The following is a 20693-nucleotide window of genomic DNA, read 5'->3' as shown; positions in this document are numbered from 1 at the left end:
AGAAAAAAAGGATTATAGTAACAGCTGACATGTCTCTTGTTCATATTTCATAATTCCATGATGTGAGACACAGTGTGTACTATGCATGATTAAAAATGTCAAATAAAGCAATTGTAATCATTTATCACTGTTTATTTGAAGGTGAAAGTGCACCATGAGGCAAAACCAGTATGAACATTCATTGCCGGGAACATGTTAATGGACGGGGCTGCTAATTTCTTGGTGCTCAACCTCTTAGCAACATTTCTGAAAATCAGAAGATTAGCTTTAGTTTTTAAAATTTGCTTGTGCGTTTAGTTTTGATGTTGCTTGTTAAAGTGATGGATGAACCGGTGCTCTCCGTAGACGATCATGCGGGTGTCTTAGAGGGGCTGATTTGAGAATGCCGTGTAACTCTTGACACGTCCGAATATGAAGGGCGTGTACATCTTGTTCAGGTCAAATGCGCTGATAACAGTTTCCCCAGTCAGCCTGGAAAAAGAGCGTAAAAAAACAATTATAATATCTTTTAACTCTGTGTATATTCCTCTTCTGTATAGGGTTGCAAAATTGTGGGAATTTTCAAAGTTGAAAACTTTTGCAGTATGTCTCTTTGCACACCTACACAATGAAATCTTTGCCCATTCGTCTTTGCAAAATAGCTCAAGCTCAGCCAGTTTGGATGGAGAGCATCTGTGAACAGCAATTTTTAAGTCTTTATACTCAATGGGATTTAGGTTTGTACTTTAACGGGGCCATTCTAACGTAGCAATATTCTTTGATCTAAACCATTCCATTGTAGCTCTGGCTTTATGTTTAATGTCATTGTATTGCTGGAAGATGGATCTCCTCCCCAGTCTCAAGTCTTTTGCTGCCTCCAAAAGGTTTTCTTCCAGGATTGCCATTTATTTTTTATTTAGCGGCATCCATCTCCAGACTTGTGGCGTGCACGACTTACAGTTGTCCTGAGGACAAGCACCAGAGCTGTAGATTTCAGCAGCTCCTCCAGAGTGACTATGGGCCTCTTGGCTGCTTCTCTGACCAGTGCTCTCCTCGCTCGCTCTGTTAGCTTAGGTGGACGGCCGTGTCTTAGTAGGTTTGCAGTTGTGCCTTACTTTTTCCATTTTTGAAAGATGCCTGCCCCTTGGGATGTTCAAAGCTTGGGGTATTTTCTTATACGCTAAACCTGCTTTAATCTTCTCCACAACTTCATTCCTGACCTGCCTGGTGAGTTCCTTGGTCTTCACGATGCAAATTGTTCATGATAGTGTAACAGGTGTATTTATAGGTGTAGAAACATACTTTTTTTATTTGTAAGTTGAATGCCATTTCGGGGGATGGAGGGGGGCCTCTTTTCATTTAACATTGACTTTGTTGGTATTTTGGATGAGGGGTACATTTTTGTTGATTTTTCTTAATGGGTTGGGGGAGTGAGTAATGGTAAACTCATCATGTTTTTCTTATTCAATTAAATAAACAATTATTTGAATAAAATATCTATAACCTGATAAAGTTATACTTGAAAATAGATCTGTTGACCAATGTTATGCTTTTTAATTGTATTATTGTGCATGGATGTCTGCATATGACAAGACAATGTTTATATTTATGCTTGAACATGATACCTTTCCATCCAGCTTTCCAATTTGGAATATTTCCAAAATTACTCAGCTTAACCTCCCATGCTAATTTACTGCAAACTTTCCAGAAATTTTCCAACCCTACTTTTGTGGAGTGGGTCTTACTTGTAAGTGATGTGGCAGGAGTGGTGTATCCATGCCAGCTTATTGAAACTCTGACGCCCCCCAGAGGACAGAAGGAGTCCCACGTGGAAGGTTTGCTCAGCCTCAGGGGCAGGGTTCCGCCTGCAGAACCGACTCTTTTGCATCTCTGACGATTTCTGGACATAAGTAAACACACGCAAAAAATTTTATTCACCAACATGTTATGGAAAATATGTTTCTGTCCACAGTACCTTTTAAAATTAATACTGAAACATGTGATGGTTGATTCAAGAACTAATTCCTTGCTCAACCCCCAAAGTGGAAAAGCTCTCACCTCCTCCTTTCTCTTGCGGACAACAGCATAAACTTTGGTTTGATTGTCGGTCTCCTGGGACAGACGGAAGTGGCCGAACTTGACAGCATCCAATCTGCGAAAGGATTTACAGATGTCACTTGAAATATTGATACTTGCTTTCACTGACTGTGAGCTGAGCAGGGTTATAACAGTTTTAAATTTTCCATTACAGTTAGTTTTTAATTTGTTTTGACTTTTCTTTTTCAAATTCAGTTAGTTTTAATTAGTTTTTAGAGCAGGTTTTTATTTTTTCACGCACACACCCACACATGCACACACACACACACACCTACACAACTGTACATATGTCAAAGTTATTGCATCATCAATTTGAAAATGCATGTTATACTTGTGGCGGTATGGTGGCCGACTGGTTAGAGCGTCAGCCTCACAGTTCTGAGGACCCGGGTTCAATCCCTGGCCCCGCCTGCGTGGGTTTTCTCCGGGCTCTCCGGTTTCCTCCCGCATCCCAAAAACATGCATGAATTGGAGACTCTAAATTGCCCGTAGGCATGACTGTGAGTGCGAATGGTTATTTGTTCCTATGTTCCCTGCGATTGGCTGGCAACCAGTTCAGAGTGTGACAGCTGGGATAGGCTCCAGTACCCCCGCGACCCTAGTGAGGAGAAGCGGCTCAGAAAATGGATGGATGGATGGATGAAAAATGCTTTGTTTTAGTTTGGTTTTTATTCATTACAGTATTAGTTTTAGTTATGCAGGGTATTTGTCAACTGTGAGATTTATAAAAAAAATTAAAAAAAAGATCACAATAAGTTTTGTGTAATAAAAACTCAACCAGACAGATAGATAGAAAGCCAAGTTTTACCTGTGTATCGCCTTTGAAAGTGCATCCAATCTGTTTTTTTTGTTGCTGTTTATTCCATGAATACGTAAGAATGCTTTTCAAGTTTTCTTGCTGTTGCTGAAGGGTTGTTGCAGTAGTTCAATCACCTGCTGTGTCAGCAAGACAAACTCCTTGTCTGCTTTCACATCTGCCATTCGTGGCAGGAAACAGCGGCATTTTAAGACTCTCGGCAGTTGTCCGTTTCTCTGACTCTTCCTCAAAAGCTGAATAACCGACATGCAGGTTCCGCGGAGGCAGCCGTCGGTAGCTGTTTCCATTAGCAGCACGTCACAACAAAAACAGCTTGGACATAAAAGTTAGCTTTGCGGCAAAACTCAATACAACGGCGCTCTCCGATGGCGTCACTTCTAGGCGACACACAGTAAGTGAACTACAATTCCCAAAGCACTGTTCAACCTTCCTTCTGTATCCGTTGTGTAGCTATGTATTTATCCAAAATAAATTTAAAATCAACGCGTAAAAGCTCATGTATGAAATTAACTTGTCTGGAATGAGTGGAACAGCCTACAGCCACACAAACTATTTTGCCAAAAATGCCTTGAAAAAAAATTCTCCCCGGTAAAGGGTTCCTGGACCCAAAAAAGGTGAAAATCCCTGCTCTAAAAGCCATACTAATTGTATGAAAACAAGTTACAAATATTGAAATGTGTATTATTCTCTGGATTGGTTGGTTACATGTTCCCAGTTCCTATGAGGTTGCTCACCTCTGTCTTCACACATGAAGGAAATGTAAAACACAAACACAATATGGCCTCACCTGACGTTTTGAGTGCGTAAGCGAGGGGCAATAGCGAGAGGCTCCTCAGGTGTGGTGAGCATGAGCACGCTGCCATCAGGGAAGAAGCGCAGGTACCTGACAACACACACACAGTATACTGTTCTACTAGTTGAGAAGAGCAAAACTAGTGTGAGTATGTAAGCGTGTGTAACAAGTCTACCTGTAGAAGTCGACATGGTGCCAAGGCCGGTAGAAGCCATCCAGAGATTGCTCTCCTTGACGAATGTACGACGTCCTGCTGATGTAGACGCCTGCTCGGACAATATGAGTGTTAAATTTGAAAAAAAAAAATCCAGTGAAGCATCAGCACAGCGCCGAGATACCATCGAAACGGACACGGGGCCTCTGCAGGAACATCTCTCTCCAGGACAGGAAGTGTCCGAGCTTGGTGCTGTTGCGTCCCCACACTCTTTGACAGGCTGAACGCCAAATCTCAGTGTCCCTACAATAGAAATGAAAAGGCAAATATCAAGGGGTGAACGTGAATGAGAAGAAATAAATTGCATACACTGTATCCATAAACTTACACATACAAATGACAAGGACAAGTAAAAATTATGCTAAAAACTAGCTCATGATTTTGTGGTCAGATGACAAAGATGTTATGGGGCCAGTTAAAATTCATATTTGCATTGTTTATATGTTATGTAATACATCCAGCAAGTTTTTAACCATAGATTAGCTAAAAATTAGGTTTTTATGAGACATATTGAGTCCTCCCCGAACACACCCGAAGCTCAAGACACCAGGGTGTGGTTACTCTATCCACCACAAGGGCTACCAGAAGTGACGTTGCAATTGACAAAGACAGCGCGCTACACACTATACGCAATGGCGAGCAACGTGTTGGAATATGTGGAGGAGTAGGATTTCGATGTACAGGAGCACCCATCTGAACTGAAATGCATACATGTTTGAGCCAGTGACGACGACGAGCAGCCAAGTAGCAGCTTTACAACAGAAAGAGAGAGTGGCCACTGACTCGATGTGACAGTATGTCAAAAGCATGTCTTTTTATACACTCATGGCTTGAAATAATGCCACCCATGGGTGCCAATATTTTTTTGCACGATTATACGTATTACATATTCATATATATTTCAGTGACACGGCACAAGCTTTTCCATAGGATGCAGTATTCCTATATATTGTGTGCCCCTCGCTCAAAGTCTTTGCCGTGTGTCTCTTGGTTTGTCATATAGGCAAAAGTACAGACGACAGTACTGAAAAGTACTGTCTGGGTCTTTTTTTCCTACTCCCCAGTGCATAGTAACCATAATAGAGTCGTAGCTATATACAAGAAAATCCTCACCTCTTGTCTGCGCCGCTTCAGTGCTGCATCGTGGCGGCTATGAGATTTAGTTCTCTTGCTGGCGGTGGAGGTCCCGATGGCGGTAGAAAAAACAGTTGGCACCGCAGCTGGTTTCTGCCTCTGCCTCTGTATCCAATGCTTTCCGCTAAGTCTTACTCAAAACACGCCGGTTCGAAGTGATCGGCACTGTTTGGAATGCTTGCTAGGTAGGCACCCATAACTGAGCACGTTTCTTACCCCGTCGATTGACTTTGCCTAATCACTGGTCACGTATTCCTTTTTCACTTGGAAAGCCAAAAAAAAACTCTTGCCGCTGCCTGAACGACAACAAATATACAAGGACGGGAACAACAGCATGGAACAATAGCACATAACGCCGAATGAACAGGATGTTTGGCTTGTGTGACCTCATAGCGCCGGAAAGAGACGTTAGACCGGAAGGTGCTGGATGCAAAAAGCAGGAGGCGCATTCTGCATCATATTTATCGATTTTACTGCTGTACAGCTGCCATATAATCACTTTGAAGTGGCAGATGTGGTTTGTAAAGGGGTTCTAGAGTTATCAAGAATTTTTTTTTAATCTTTGTCCTCTGACCTTTAAAGAGCATTTTATTGTCGTTAATATCATAACAAGAGTGCTGATGTACAGTCCATATAGGTTTTATGATGTTGACAGTTTTAACAAAAATAAACTTTTGACAAACATGTTAGCACACGGACTTAAAGTGGCAAGCAGTGCTGACCTTGCACAAATGTAAAAGCCGCGGGAAACCAACGAAAGCTGCTCCAGGGCTCGCATGTCCAGGTCTTTCGACACGACCCAACGGAAAATGTACATGAGGATCTCCCGTGGCAAGGCTGCGGCCACGCATGAACACAACATGAAGGTAAGCATGGGGTAAGAATTACGGGAATAAAAGATATGAAATGATCAGTGTGTGTTCTACCTGATATATGCACCTGAGACTTTTCCAACTCAGGGGAGCAAATCTTGGTAAAGGAAGTTCCGAGAGTGAGCTGCTGCTCAAAGTAGGCAACCAGATCCTCAATCTCGCCGTCAGCATCCTTTTCCTCCCTGCTACAATACAAAACATGATTCTGTGTTAGTGAGCACTTCTCCTTTGCCGAGATAATCCAATACAGTAAAACCGCACATTTTAGGGTGGACTTTTAATGGGGGAAGCCTTAGGCACACCTGTAAAATGATAATGCTTTCTAATCAGCAACTTGATATGCCACACCTGTGAGGGGGATAGAATGCTCACTATCACAGATTTAGACTGATTTTTGAAAAAATATTTTAGAGAAAATTGCCTTTTTTGTGTACATAGAACAGGTATTAGATCTTTAAGCTCAGCTTTAAAAATTAATAACATCTGTACCTGACCCCAAACCTTTGAATGGTATGTATACATATAACAGTGTTTCAATGGAAAATATAAAATCGTCTGGGCGGCCCCAAATCTTTGAACGGTATATAGCTGAGTATATTTGTGTTAACAATGTCAAGCATCTTACTAGTTTCCCTCAGCTTGAGCAGCATCAGGGTGGCTGTAGTTGATTTTTGATTCGATATCAGGCACAAGCTGCATAGCCATGCGATAGAACTTGATAGCTGCCAACAAGAAAAACTGGTCACAACAACAGTAAAAGCAACTCAATTTTACTTCTCAACCACATTTATTCACAAATTAATTAGAATTAATTACTGAGAATTTGAAACCATGCAAAGTGCACTCTTGGTACACCAACTATTTGGAGGTTAAACTCTAAAATGTCAAGGAAAATATGGTGAAAAAAACAACAAAATTTTTTTAAATCCAGGACTGGAACGAAAAGCGAGAAAGGACTAAACAAATAGTGGCAGTAGTAGTCTAGCAGTAGTGTCTCTGAGAAGATGCAGGTAGACATAAAATGTATTTTAAATAACTGTCTAAAACACACACTCAATATCAATCCAAGTGACAGGTGTGGTTTGTTTCAAGCTGGTTATGACAATACCGCCGGTCAGTTCACATGCTAACCCAGTTGGACTTGTCCCTGGTGAGACCTTGAATGATTTCTCGTCTAAGACAAACACAAAGTCACTTTTTGTTCCACTTTTCATATGCTGGTACTGGATGAGGACTCTGCTCAAGAACTTAAGCCCAGGTCTGTACTCATTTGACCGCTCTGCTTCCAAAGGGCTTTTATGGCCTGGTGCATTATGGACCCCAATCTAAAAACATTAACTCCACAAGTGTCTTTGACTTTTTCTCGGGCTTTTATAAGGATGCCACCACCAACACGATGGTACAGAAAACAAATATGATAAAAACAAAACAACTAGAATCTTCTCGAGTGGTACATATCTATATCCTGACTTCTGAGTACAACACTGCTAACAATACAAGTCAAAAGAGCATAGACGAGATAGCTCAGTTAATTTACGTTTTCACTTCTTTTGGTAAACACGTCTGTTCAAGCTACACATCACAATATGACAAACGCAACATTAAATTGACAATAATGGAACATACATAACAGTCGTATTTTAAATACTTAATACTTATTACTTAACTTAAAATGTTGCCTGTGCAGTTAATAAAGGTCATGGTTTGACTTGGGATTATATCAATTCGAGTGGTGGTTAGCACATCTGCCACACAGTTCGGATGTTTGGGGTTTGAATCTCTGCTCTGGCAGTTTTAAGAACTCCTCTTTCTAGTGGATTTTTTTGCCGCACAGAACATAAAAGGACTCACCTTCATAGAATGCTCCATTCTGCTCTTCCTGAACAGCTCTCAAGTACAGCTCTACAGCCTGAGAGGAGAAATTGTAAAAGATGGGCCACTCAACATAAGTTCAGTCATATGTTTTGGAGACGTACCTTTTCCTGCCGAGCAATTTCTTGTGTCCTCCTCTGACCCATGGCTCGCAGCAGCCTTGTGTCGCAGCTCGGTTTGAGTTCTGACATCCACTTAGATCGGAAAGCATTAAGCTGCAGCTGCAGTTGAATCAAAACATGTTAGGGAACTGCCACTTGAGAATGGTGAACATTTAGGACTACTGAGCCATTTTTTAAACAAAATAACAATGGAATGTGAACCTTAACTAACTTTATCAAACAATCTATGAATGGTGGTCTATACTGACTGAGGATACTTCTACCTCAAGATTTGGTTCATCAGAACGATCATCTTCCTCCTCGAGCGTACCACCAATGTCCACATTTTCTTCAGCCTAGTAAAAGTGAATAAACATTAACCAATGTGTTCACCGTGACCGCTAAAGCGGATAAAAGAGCAAAGCTTGGACAAACAACAATTTGACAGTCTAGTCTAAGCCAGTGACTCCCAACCAGAATGCCAAAAATAGAATTTCTCTTAATTTGTCCACAAATTATTATCTGCTAATTACAAATATCTTTGTTCATACATCTATGAACCATCTGAACAGAGACAGACAGAGCAATTACATGGTCTACTATTCAAAGGTAGAAGGTAGAATAAACCTGTGTAGCCCCTTGTTGCCGTTCATACAACAGAATAAATCTTGGCTCCCTGCAAGTATATCCGATTTGTGTTCAATTCAACAGGCCAAGATTTTACAGTGAATAAGTCAATTTGTGAGTAAATTGAGGCGAAAGCATCATCCATCCATTTTCTACACCGCTTATCCTCACTAGGGTCGTGTGTATGCTGGAGCCTACCCCAGCTATTATTTCAGTATTTATACTTTAATGACATTTTAGTTTGGCAGAGGGCCATAATTGATATAATAAATTTTGGCTGAATAAAGGTTGGAAAACATTGGTCTAAACAACACTAAGCCAATCTCAATTTGGAGTTCCCATAAAACATTTTTAAAAGAAATGTTAATAATAGGGCGGCACGGTGGCGACTGGTTAGAGCGTCAGCCTCACAGTGCTGAGGACCCGCGTTCAATCCCCGTCCCCGCCTGTGTGGAGTTTGCATGTTCTCCCCGTGCCTGCGTGGGTTTTCTCCGGGCACTCCGGTTTGCTCCCACATCCCAAAAACATGCATTAATTGAAGACTCTAAATTGCCCGTAGGTGTGACTGTGCGTGCGAATGGTTGTTTGTTTGTATGTGCCCTGCGATTGGCTGGCAACCAGTTCAGGGTGTACCCCGCCTCCTGCCCGATGATAGCTGGGATAGGCTCCAGCACGCCCGCGATGGATGGATGGATGTTAATAATAAAGTAACAATTATACACATATGCTGTACCAACTACACCTATATAGCGTGACCTATTACACTTATTTTACATCATATATATACTGTCTTAAATGGCTTTGTTTTATTAAGTTAATACCGCAACATACGACAAAATATTGGTGAAGTGAATGCCGTCATTTGTTCTAAATACAGTTATACATTGAGCAGCTAGCTTTACCATCTTTTCTTTTGACAGTAAGTTAAAAATGATTGAGGCAATTTTGCGATTAGGCTACCGTTATAGCAATTGATAAATTGGTAATAAACAAAATAACTCATGAACTAACAGGTTATTTTTGCTACACTCGTGTCGCCGCCAGAGATAACCTTTTTACAAAGTATTTAAAGGCGTCTGAGTGTTTTGACAAGTGAACTAGTTTATCCCTTGTGGTCATGAATGGTATTAGCAGACAGGTGACAGAAATGTGTTGAATAAGTTAGCTAAGTGCTAGCTAGCTAGCTAACAGCTAACAAGCGCTGTGACATACCATGACAACTTGGCCAAGAAAGTCGCTTTTTGTGTGCGCGTGTCTCTTCACAAACGTTCGGCGTTGCATTTACAAGTCACGGTCGGAGAAACGGACCACGCAACGAACATATTTACGAGCTCGCAAGAACGCAGCCATCTCGTTGAGAGGTCCGAGTCGAGCTTGAGTTTGATAGTCAAGTCATCCGGAAGTGGCTAACTTGCCTTCCCTGCTTTGGCTTGCTACTGTACACACTTGTACACGTCAATCTTACAAACCAAGTGTGTTGTTTCACGACAACGTACAAAAAAAATTAATAATAATAAAAAATCTTATTATCTGCAGTAACCTTAGGTCAACGTTAATATTATCATCAGACTTTCCGAATTAATTGTGCAAACGACAACTGGTAATTTGTGAATTTGCAGCCATGATAATAGATAGTGCAGTCAAATACATTTTGTGACATTTACACTTTTATCAACGCGTATTTTTTTAGTGAGACATTCTCGTTATATGCTTTTAAACAGCCTGGGTACTGTGCAATAAAAAAAAATTAATTACTTAAGAAGAGAGGAATAGTGGCAGTCAAAATGTTTCACGCCCCATCATTTCCGCATATGGGCCATTAGTACCCGCCTCTTATCATATTACGTTTGCACTTGTTTTTTTGTTTGTTTTGTTTGTACTGGAGATCGCTTATTTTAATAATATTTAATCACTGCGTCACGTACCAACTTCTAATTTAAATGGGTGCTCATCTTTATGGTGAAGAGTGAAGCATGTATTACTGTAATTCTCGCCTTACTTCTGTGTAGCTGCATACTTAACATTTACTGTGTGAGCTACATTCTAGGGGATAAACATTCGTTTAATAATTTTTTAGCGAGTTAAAAACAGCAAAGTCAAGCACATGGTGACGACAAAGATTATTACTAAATTCAACTTTGTGTGTTTGGTGCTACGACGAGCTGTGATTTGTTGTGAAGCGGCTGCAAATAATGTTATTAAAACATCGCGAGATTTGGATGAATCTCTCTCAATGAGATTGGGCCTGGTTTTGATTACATTTATTTTGTGTGCATGGAGAACACACAGAGGATGGAGATGCTGTTAGTTAACCCGTGAAAGTGTCGTTTTGCTGTAGTGTGTTGCTCATGTTTGACTATGTGCGCTTGTGGAAGTGAGGCGAAGAGGGTGAGAATTGTTTTGCTGTTTTGATCTTCATACCGGTTTGGGTCAGTTCGGTTCTATTGCATACTGTCACGTATTTTGTTTCCTGTCTAATGGGCCATAGCCAACCAGTAGGCTTGTTAACGTTAACTTCACAAAAATAGGACAATTCAGGCAAACCGTAACAGCAAATGTAGGGTCAAAACAAGCGCGACAACGGCAAATGCACTCGTGATAATTGGGTTTGGAAATGACTTAAATACATGTGCTATATTACACCTCTATGTCTCCTAGCTTCAAATGGCTCACATCTAAAGATGACCATTACAAATGGAATGCGTGTACGCTTGTTCGCACATGTCCCGTTGCTCTTGGCCAAATACCGACGCCATATGATGCTAAACAGCGCCGCGTTACATTTGGTGATATAACCCAACTCCCCTCTGCAACCGATTTAGTCAAATGTGCACATTGTAATCCTCTTGAAGGGATGATTTGATGCAAGGCTATTATGATGAACTGAACAATACATTGGCAAAAGTGTGCATTGCAGCACTAATGTGTGTCTCCATTGTAGCTCGTCATGTATACAGTATATACTGTATACACTTTTTAAATTCGCTTTTTTTTGTACAGGTACCGTAAATAATTGTAAATAATTTGAGTCAAGAACAAAGAAAGTGGATTCCAAAGCAGTATTGGTCAGCTACCAAAGGAAGTAGTTTAAGCAAAGGAAGGAAGGATGCCAAAGGGTCTGAGGGAAGGAAGAAAGGTCAGGAAGTGAAGAAGAACGAAGGTGTGAGGTGGGAGGATTTAAGGAAGTAAGGCAGTAAAGTAGTCTTAAGCAAAGGAAAGAAGGGTGTAAGGATGCATGAATGAAAAATAGATTAAAGGAAAGAAGGAGGTCAGGAAGGAAACGATGCCAGGAAAAATCGGTGTCTGAAGGGAAGGAGGTCAGAAAAAAAGGAGGGAATCTGGGGACTGAAGAGGGAGGCAGAAAAGTAGAATTCAGCAATGGATGGAAGTAAGGATGCAAGAATAAAAAGCAACTCAGGTGAAGGAAAACAGAAAAGAGGTCAGAAAGGAAGGTGAGGAAAAGAGAAGGAAGGCAGAAAAGTGACTTTCAGCGAAGTACAATGGAAGTAAGGATGCTTGAATTAAGAGTGGCTTAGAGGGGAGGAAGGAGGTCAGGAAGGAAACAATGCCAGGAAAATTGGGTGTCCAAGGGAAGGATGTTAGGTGGGGAAAAAAGAAGTTAGGCAGGTTTCAGCCAAGTTAGGAGGATGAGAGAATAAAAACATACTCAAAATGGAGGTGTTGAGGAAAGACGCAAGGAGGTCAGGAAATAAGCAGAGCCAGAAAAAAAAATTATATTGATTTTTTTTTTTTTTTTTTTTAAGTGTACAGTACCTACCTTTGGCTCTCCCTGTATATTAACAACAACATTGTTTACCTATGCTTCCTATGCTCTCCTCCTATTACCCCCCCCCCCCCCCCCCCCCCCCCCCGCCTCAGCCGGAAGGAGTCAAGCCAATGACAGCATGAGTCCTCTTGCTCCACCCGTGGACTTGCGGTGTTGTAACAGGACATTTGGCTGCATTCAGCAACAGCAGGCAAACAAATCTCAGCTCCCCACTCAGTTGACTTCTGCCCCCGGGTGATGGTATGGAAGGACGAGCAGAATGAACAGATACAGCACCCTCAAACAGCTTGGGGATGGCACATATGGCTCTGTCATCCTCGGACGCAACCTGGAGTCGGGAGAGCTTGTGGCCATTAAGAAGTGAGTGTGTGGGTGTGTGTGTGTGTGTGTGTGTGTGTGTGTGTGTGTGTGCGTGCGTGTGTGTGGTCTATACTTGAACTGTGTCATCTAACTGTAAAGTGTACTTGAATAATGCATGACAACGAGCGCAACAATGAGAGTATCCAAGTAACCTGAAGTATATTTTTGTTTTTAGAATGAAAAGAAAGTTCTACTCATGGGAAGAATGCATGAACCTCCGTGAAGTTAAGGTCTGGAATGGATTCTGTTACGCAATTACACATCTTTACATGGTTTGCGTAACACAATTTCAATCTCTTAAGAAGGAGAAAGGAAATGAATTACATGTATGATTTTTCTTATTCATCAACACAAATGCACTTGCAAAAAGCACACTGGTTGGGCCTATTTGTACAAATGCATTTAACATTTAATGTGTATTTTTTTTAAAAATCATTTTACAGCAGCACTTTCGCATTAAACTTCACTTTAAGCTTTACAGATGCCACATATTTTTTTTCAGGCAGTGTGTATGTTTGTAAAGACGTCTAACCGTCTACAACACATGGTGGTAGACATCTTAAGATAATTAGAGCTAGTTCGTGGCACAACCTATTCTTTTTCTCCTTTAGCGAATAATGAGGTACATATTTGAGATGTGGCGTTTATTTGATCAAGTGTATGATGCACCCTTTTTTTCCATTTCAAGTCAAGTTTATTTGTACTCTTTCACTGGGTGTGGGGCCACTCACTTATTGCGACAAATAACTCATGAATATGCGACTTGCTTGTGTTACCTTATTTTTTATTGCAATAACTTAATTATGTAATTGTGTGCTAAAGCACTTGTCTTTTCATTCCAGTCTTTAAAGAAGCTCAACCATGCAAATGTGATCAAGCTGAAGGAAGTCATCAGAGAAAATGACCACTTGTACTTTATCTTTGAGTACATGAAGGAAAATCTGTATCAGCTAATGAAAGACAGGTACTGTATGCCTACTTCACTTTAACCTCCACACATCTCTATATTGTTTTTTTCCCTCCCTTTTTCTTGGTTCAGAACTCGGTTGTTCCCAGAATCAGCTGTTAGAAATATCATGTTTCAGATCCTCCAGGGGCTTGCATTCATTCATAAACATGGTATGTATTACTACTGCACCTTGAAGTACTCAGTTAACCCTGGCAACATAACTGTATAATATGGCTTCTCTTTTAGGGTTTTTCCACAGAGACATGAAGCCTGAGAATCTTTTGTGCATGGGCCCAGAGTTGGTGAAGATAGCTGACTTTGGCCTCGCCCGTGAGATAAGATCTCGACCACCGTACACGGACTATGTGTCAACAAGATGGTGAGTTAAACACAAACGCAGACCTCCCCCAAGGCACAATTGTACACCTTTATAGATGCATAGATCATGAACCTACCTGCATTTTGTCTTTAAGATTCATGCATTAGTTTCTGACAAATTTAGGTAAAAGCCAACAAATTCCTGTATTTGCAGTAATATTTATTGGCCTCTTCCTTGGTCCATGTCCTGCCGACACTCAGTTTTCCCTTACCATATTTCCTCAAATATTGGCCTCTGCTCCAAAAGATGCCTTGTCCCAATTAATTATATGAGGAAATATTATAATAATTTATTCAATTCTTTATTTTTGGGAAGGTACCGAGCACCAGAGGTCCTCCTCAGATCCATATCCTACAGTTCCCCCATAGACCAGTGGGCGGTGGGGTGCATCATGGCAGAGCTTTACACACTCAGGCCTTTATTCCCCGGCTCCAGCGAGGTGGACACCATATTCAAGATTTGCCAAGTTTTGGGTACACCAAAGAAGGTAACATTTTCACTGTGCGAGCAGGATCCGATTGAAGTGTAGCTGACTTGAAATTAAGTTTTAATTTAATCACAAATGTAAGTGTAACATGCAGGTCTTCATCTTTCTCATCTAGAATGATTGGTCGGAGGGATTCCAGCTGGCCAGTGCCATGTATTTCCGTTGGCCTCAGTGTGTTCCCAGTAATCTGAAGACACTGATCCCTAACGCCAGTCCTGAAGCCATCCACCTGATGACTGACCTGCTCCAATGGGACCCAAAAAAAAGACCAACTTCTGCACAGGTAAGCTCTGATGGAAACCACGACTGTCAAGTCTCTTAAATTTCCTCTGTTCGACCTGAATTATAAATGTTTGATTTGGAGAATCGATATGTGTCGTATAAATGAAATGAACATATTCTGCGTTAATACCTTAGAAATATTATCAAGAAATACTATAATTCTGCAAATACTTTCCAGAGGTGTTTAATTACTCAGCAAGGAAAAATATTAACCATTAAGTTTATATTACAATTCAGCAGAAGTTTGGCAGATCGTGACAAATTATTCAACAACCGATTGCTTACTTCAAGCTGTTTATTGCCACTTCTAGTTGAGGTTTACTGTCAAACTAAATATAAAAGAAAGAGAGCTATACATTTTGTATGCAACCAAACCAAATAATTTAGTCTGACTAAAGTCCACTAGCGTAATGCTATAGCACACGATGCAAAATACCTTCGAAGGGCTAACGAAGCTAGCATTGATGTTGCAGTGTTATAACTGTTTAACCAACAGATATTTGACCACAAATGGGGCAGAAAAATATAGACAGACAATATAACAATACTCAGGCACATTCTTTATCCTCTGCAAAAAACAACTAATATTACTTCATCTTATTGAGCAGTTGTGACCATCTTCATCGTGTATCCGTATGCATGTATTAAACTGCCCCCAGGTGGCCAAGGCATGCACACAAGGAGCCACACAATGAATGCATCAAATCATGATGCACAAACTTTCTTTCTTTACATTCGATCCATTCCATTTTGTTATTAGTGTATGTATATGTAAAGTGCAATACTGTCGAGTGCTATTTTTCTTAAACAATTTTTTGGGGTGGTGTTGTATGGGGGCCTGGAAAAATGTAATAGCATTTCAATTCATTTCAATAGGGAAAGATGATTTTGAGATATGAGTGTTTTGAGTTACGAACGTGGTCACAGAACGAAATAAACTCGCAGGTCAAGGCACTGCAGTATTGTACTATATAGTCAGTTTACTTCAAAAGCAAAAATATTCACTTGCATGATATTGTGTGCAGGCTCTCAGGTACTCGTACTTCCACGTGGGCCAGGCTTTGGGGACCCCTCAGCAGATTCTGGAGCAGGGCAGACCTCAGCCTCATCCGTTGCCTCCGCAACCACAATTATTACAATCCCAACAGACTCCACAGCAGCAACCCTTACATCTGAGGCCTGTGCCCCCGTCTCAGCCACCGCCACCGCACAACCAACACTGCACCCCCTCCAGGCCTGTGCAGCAGCTCAAGCAGTCCTCCCCTGTCCCAGCTCCGCCGGCAGGATACCAATGCCACGTGGAGCTGGTTCGAGAGCAGCAACATAAGCACCTTCTCAAGCAGGAAACCAGAGAAGGAACACCACAGACTCATCTACCTTACATTCCTGAGAAGAGCAAGGTGGGGTCCTCCACAGTCACACTCCAGACCCAGATTCCATATTTTCTTCTTGTGTTACTTGACCCAGTTTTCCTCTACTTTGGTCCAAATGTTCACATTTCATTCCAATAATTTTTTCCGTTCACAGATGAGGCAGGAAAGTGACAATGCTAACCTGCTGAGCTCTCAGATGAAAGCGAAGGGAGGGCGTCGCCGCTGGGGTCACGGCACAGGACACCTTAAAGGGGATGAGTGGGACGACTATGAAGATGCTTCACTGACGCCATCAAGTGTTCTTGGCAAAAGCAAGGCAGATGAGCCATTTAGAAGGTGCGATGAAAGATTCACCAAATTATGTCATTTTTTGGGCTTTTGGTTGAACTCCGAATTGTAGCACTGTCGTCATAGGCTGTTTCGTACTCCTTGAACGCTGGCAGCGAGATCCGTTCCATACATCCACCATCCACACACAGATGTAATTGTGACTATTACTCCGCGGCGGACTAATATACTGGCACATTGGCCTGGAACGCCTGTACGATCGCTTTGTATAAATCACAGGAGTTGACGAGACCAGAAAAAAACACTTCCGCCACTTCTGCTGTGAAGACGTAACGGTACTTTTACTCCATTACAAAGATCTTTATGCCGCTCGCTACTTTTATTTATCAATTATTGCTTATTTATCAACTATTTCGTGAGCGAGACTACGAGTTAGACTTCCGCATTGGCGCTGTTTGCTCCAATCCAGTTTAAGCGCTAGTGACGTTTAAGTCTAGTTCACCAATCAAACAACACAAGAAAGTCACATGACCTCACACAACGTCTTCTATTGGGCTTCCCGGGCATAGGTATTAAATCTAGATAAACCAGCTGATTGTCGTGCCTACGTGGCGGCCATGTTGGGAAGGTCATCGTTACCATGAAGGCAACGGCGCGCAACTCGTCGTGTTTGCATTTAGACGAACATAAACAACAACTTTCATGTATTGTAGTGTTTGTCTGGCACGGTCTGCCCAAACATGGATATTTCAGCTCACTTATAACTTGAGAAAACACCGTGGAGTAAATTGCAGATGTTTTGTTGTAGTTTTGACTCTGCGTACACACACGCCCACTAACAGCAACATCAGAATTGGCATTGTATTTTTTATGTATTTATTTTTTTAAATTGATGTTCATGCTTTGGTTAAAAAAATCAGAAGTTACTCAATATTTACTCAGTACTTGAGTAATTATTTCACTGTGTACTTTTTACTCTTACTCAAGTAATTTTTTGGATGACTACTTTTACTTGAGTCACATTATTGTCAAGTAACAGTATTCTTACTTGAGCACAATATGTGGCTACTCTACCCACCTCTGGAGCGGACATCCTGTGTTGCTACTCTTATGTTTAAGCAACATTTTTGCTCATCAGATCAGCCAGTGTTGTATTTGTTACACTGGTCTTTTGTATTTTCGCGTTGAGATGCTGCGGGTCGTGGCCCTGGTTGTGGTCCCAGTGGAACAGCGAAGCACACGTAACTTCGGCGACAAGAGTTGATCCGCTAGTACATCTTGTATTAATTAGGAAACACACCTACATTTATCTAATTAGTTTCCGGATGTTAAAGTTAAATGTATTGAGCGACGAAGCGATGTTAGGGATTATGTCACAACACAGAATGAACTAACTTCAAATTTAGCAATGGCCAATAAAAACAGAAAAATATTGTACTTAATATTTTCCTGGAGGATGCATTTGGGATTAGCCTTTGAAGTTGGTAAAAGTGAAAAATAAAGTGAAACAGACAATGACTGTTGTCAATTCTTTTCCAGAATGAGAGCGCTTAAAGAGGAGGATACTATTCATGTGGCACAGCTTGAAGCTGGCATCAGGTGCAGGTGGAGATGGGCCTGGCTCAAGTTGGAGGCCAAAAAAAAAAATCAAAGAAATTAGGCAAATCTAATTTTAACCCTAAATTTGTACATCAACATGTACTTGAGCAGTGTAAATAAATGTTTTTTCTGCATGAAGAAATGTTTTTAATTTTCCCTTATTGTACTCTTCAGAGTCTTCCAGATTGCTTAATTTATGTTAAAATCAAAAACATTCTCTGCGGGAGCCCAGGGGCCCCCTACAATGTTATTTTTTTTGGGCACCTTTTTCATCCCTTTGGTGTTTGCATGTCTGCGTTAGGCCCATTCTGCTTAGTAGGTTCCACTTTGCTCATCTTCAGTGCAGTACAGTACCAGATTATGCCGCTACATGCTGGGCATGACTGAACTCTCCTGGATGTAGATGTAGCGTAATTAAGAGCAAAAAGAAAAGGCAGATAAGGTCCACTACTCAGCTGCAGTAGTCGTCTTAAAATGGTCTCTCTGTATTGTGAGTTTTCCACCTACCGTGTGTGGGTCTAGAATGTATATTCCTCGCGATAAATGGGGATATATTCCCAAATGCTTGTCCTGTCCTTCAGATATAGTGACATTCTGGACTTCAGTCGACCTAATGGCAAAGAAGAAGCACCTTTAAACCTAAACAAGGCATCAGGCTACCAGGAAGCGTCGAGGACTGCGTCTGCCAAACAACACTACCTGAGGCAGTCTCGATATTTACCAGGTGACAATTTATGCAATGCGAAACCATTACGTTTTTATTAAGTCTGTTAATCTTTCTCCATGGTCTTCAGGTATCAGCAGCACAAAGAAAGGTGTGGCCATAAACGCAAATAAAGACATGCACGGGAGCCATCTTTGGGGCAACAGCAGTATTCCATTTGGCGGTACACTACCAAGCAGAGGTCTTCACGGTAATCTCACTGTAATCATTGCATTTGCTGAAACCATTTGTCAGATTTTATTTCATTAATCTAGTGGGGCCGGGGGGATTCTTGAAAAATGGACAAATACAATCAACATAAGGATGTGTTTTTTCAAAACATGTTTCATATTTTTGATTAATTATTGAGTTTGTTTGATTCGATGTATTATTTTCAAATGAAAACAATTGCATTTTTTGCAAAAGAAGGCTGCTATAAGTGATGGTAATGACAGTATTCCCATTGAAGTGAATAGAACGTAGTGGTCATAAAGTTACTGTATAAATGTGCTTTTAATAGATGTACCCCATCTACTAAAATGTGCGTATTTGTTGAGTTTGACAGTAGTACCTGTACTACTGAAAAATGACAAGGTATGATTTATTTTAAAATGTATTTAATTGTAATTATTAAATATTTCAAGTAATTATAGTCAGATTAAATATATTTTTATATTTTAGATGTCTTTTATCTTCATATTGAATTTGCTGCCACCATTTTATAACATTTGTATTCATACCTATAAATGTCTTGTTTTTTCAAGGCACAAATACAATCCCTGGAGGGTGCATGCCAACATTTTACACAAAAGATGTCAGCTCTGTTGGTCACAGAGGTCACCGGGGTCCTTCTTTGGAATCAACAGCATCAAGTTAGATCCCTTTTTTTATTTAAATGTTTATAGATTTTATTGTTGCACTAATTGCTTGTCCAATTTATTGTATGCATGTGTGTGTCTTTTTTGTTAAGATTATGCAACGTGGCGGGCCGGTCGGAGCGAGAGGAATGCCTCCACCAACATGGCCAACAAAAGCCCCCCTTGTCTGTTGCCACGTGCACCAGTACAGACCATCCACGGGCGAATAGACTGGTCTGCCAAATATGGACACCGCTAGTGGCCTAGAAGACACTCTTTAATTTACCTCCCAAAGAGTTGGCCTGTTTGTTCGGTAACCAAAGGGTGTACATACATCTTAACGCAGCAATAATGTTTGTTTCACTACATTTACCATGGATATTGTGTATGTATATGTGTGTGAGGCTACATGCAACCTGCCAAAAAAAACATAAACCTCTGTAATATATTTATTTACTCTATGGCTGTGATAACACTTATGTTTTATATGGTTTATTATTGAACCTGTTTACCAACATGTATAAATTAAATGCATATTATGAGGGCACGGTGAGTTGTTTATACCCAACTAATTACTTTGCTACTTTGTATAAATATGTTGCTGTTTTTTTACTTTGTGATGCTGATTAGTTAACAATGTGTGTGTGCTTTTTTTTTCAATTAAAGTCATGGCAGTGATGTAAAAATATTTGAGTGTTCCACTCACAGTGCAGTGAAAAAGTATTGACCCCCCTGTCCCCTTTTTCAAATTATTTTGTTTTTGCATATTATTATATTTGTGGCTATATTTTGGCCCACTTTTCCTTGCAGAAATGTTTGAATAAAAAAAAAATTTATGATTGTCAAGCATGAATGGCATTTTCAAGGTCATACCACTGCATTTCAATCGGATTCAAGTCTGGACTTTGACTAGGCTTCTTCAAAACCTTAGTTTTTTTTTTTTTTTTTTAAGTCATTCAGAAGTTTACTTGGATCGTTGTCCTGCTGCAGAACCCAAGTGTGCTTCAGCTTGAGGTCACAAACTGATGGCTGAACATTCTCCTTAAGGATTTTCTGTTGAATAACAATGAATGGTTCCATCAATCCCAGTAAGTTGTCCAGGGCCTGATTTAGAAAAGCATTC

At 40.7% G+C, this 20693-nt stretch overlaps 2 protein-coding genes across 3 annotated transcripts; one reads left to right on the top strand and one right to left on the bottom strand.

Moving 5' to 3' along the window:
- Window positions 1-111: 111 nt before the first annotated feature.
- On the bottom strand, window positions 112-9901 carry fbxo9 (F-box protein 9). Of its 2 annotated transcripts, XM_061689445.1 has the most exons (13): window positions 9719-9901; window positions 8164-8235; window positions 7883-7999; window positions 7758-7815; window positions 6532-6628; window positions 5961-6091; window positions 5757-5871; window positions 4025-4143; window positions 3862-3952; window positions 3681-3776; window positions 2038-2131; window positions 1725-1879; window positions 112-471 (listed from the first exon to the last, which is right to left on the bottom strand). In XM_061689445.1, exons 1-13 carry the CDS (start codon window positions 9785-9787, stop codon window positions 363-365), a joined length of 1323 nt encoding a protein of 440 aa, XP_061545429.1. In that variant the 5' UTR covers window positions 9788-9901; the 3' UTR covers window positions 112-362. The 2 variants fall into 2 exon arrangements, with proteins under 2 accessions (XP_061545429.1, XP_061545430.1); XM_061689446.1 differs by lacking the exon at window positions 5757-5871 and having other exon boundaries at window positions 380-471.
- A 466-nt stretch (window positions 9902-10367) lies between these two features.
- LOC133410114 (serine/threonine-protein kinase ICK-like) lies at window positions 10368-20443 on the top strand. The gene is made up of 14 exons (XM_061690873.1): window positions 10368-10894; window positions 12386-12653; window positions 12829-12883; window positions 13496-13617; window positions 13693-13772; window positions 13849-13981; window positions 14297-14468; window positions 14584-14751; window positions 15776-16150; window positions 16278-16459; window positions 18592-18734; window positions 18805-18924; window positions 19478-19585; window positions 19684-20443. Exons 2-14 carry the CDS (start codon window positions 12553-12555, stop codon window positions 19827-19829), a joined length of 1905 nt encoding a protein of 634 aa, XP_061546857.1. The 5' UTR covers window positions 10368-10894; window positions 12386-12552; the 3' UTR covers window positions 19830-20443.
- Window positions 20444-20693: the final 250 nt, after the last annotated feature.

The sequence above is a fragment of the Phycodurus eques genome, chromosome 11, assembly GCF_024500275.1.
Source record: "Phycodurus eques isolate BA_2022a chromosome 11, UOR_Pequ_1.1, whole genome shotgun sequence".
Taxonomy (NCBI): Eukaryota; Metazoa; Chordata; class Actinopteri; order Syngnathiformes; family Syngnathidae; genus Phycodurus; species Phycodurus eques.
Note: the sequence above shows the minus strand (reverse complement) of the source record. Positions and strands in the feature narration are given on the sequence as shown.

Bases quoted from the DNA above. Each gene is read 5' to 3' on its own strand.
- fbxo9 (XM_061689445.1), bottom strand. From the start codon at position 9,787: ATGCAACGCCGAACGTTTGTGAAGAGACACGCGCACACAAAAAGCGAC. The intron at 4,144-5,756 runs GTCAGCACTGCT...TTTCTATTGTAG, and splicing joins GGCTTTTACATTTGTGCAAG to GGACACTGAGATTTGGCGTT. The intron at 1,880-2,037 runs GTGAGAGCTTTT...ACTTATGTCCAG, and splicing joins TCCGCAAGAGAAAGGAGGAG to AAATCGTCAGAGATGCAAAA.
- LOC133410114 (XM_061690873.1), top strand. From the start codon at position 12,553: ATGAACAGATACAGCACCCTCAAACAGCTTGGGGATGGCACATATGGC. The intron at 18,735-18,804 runs GTGACAATTTAT...CATGGTCTTCAG, and splicing joins GCAGTCTCGATATTTACCAG to GTATCAGCAGCACAAAGAAA. The intron at 19,586-19,683 runs GTTAGATCCCTT...TTTTTTGTTAAG, and splicing joins TTTGGAATCAACAGCATCAA to ATTATGCAACGTGGCGGGCC.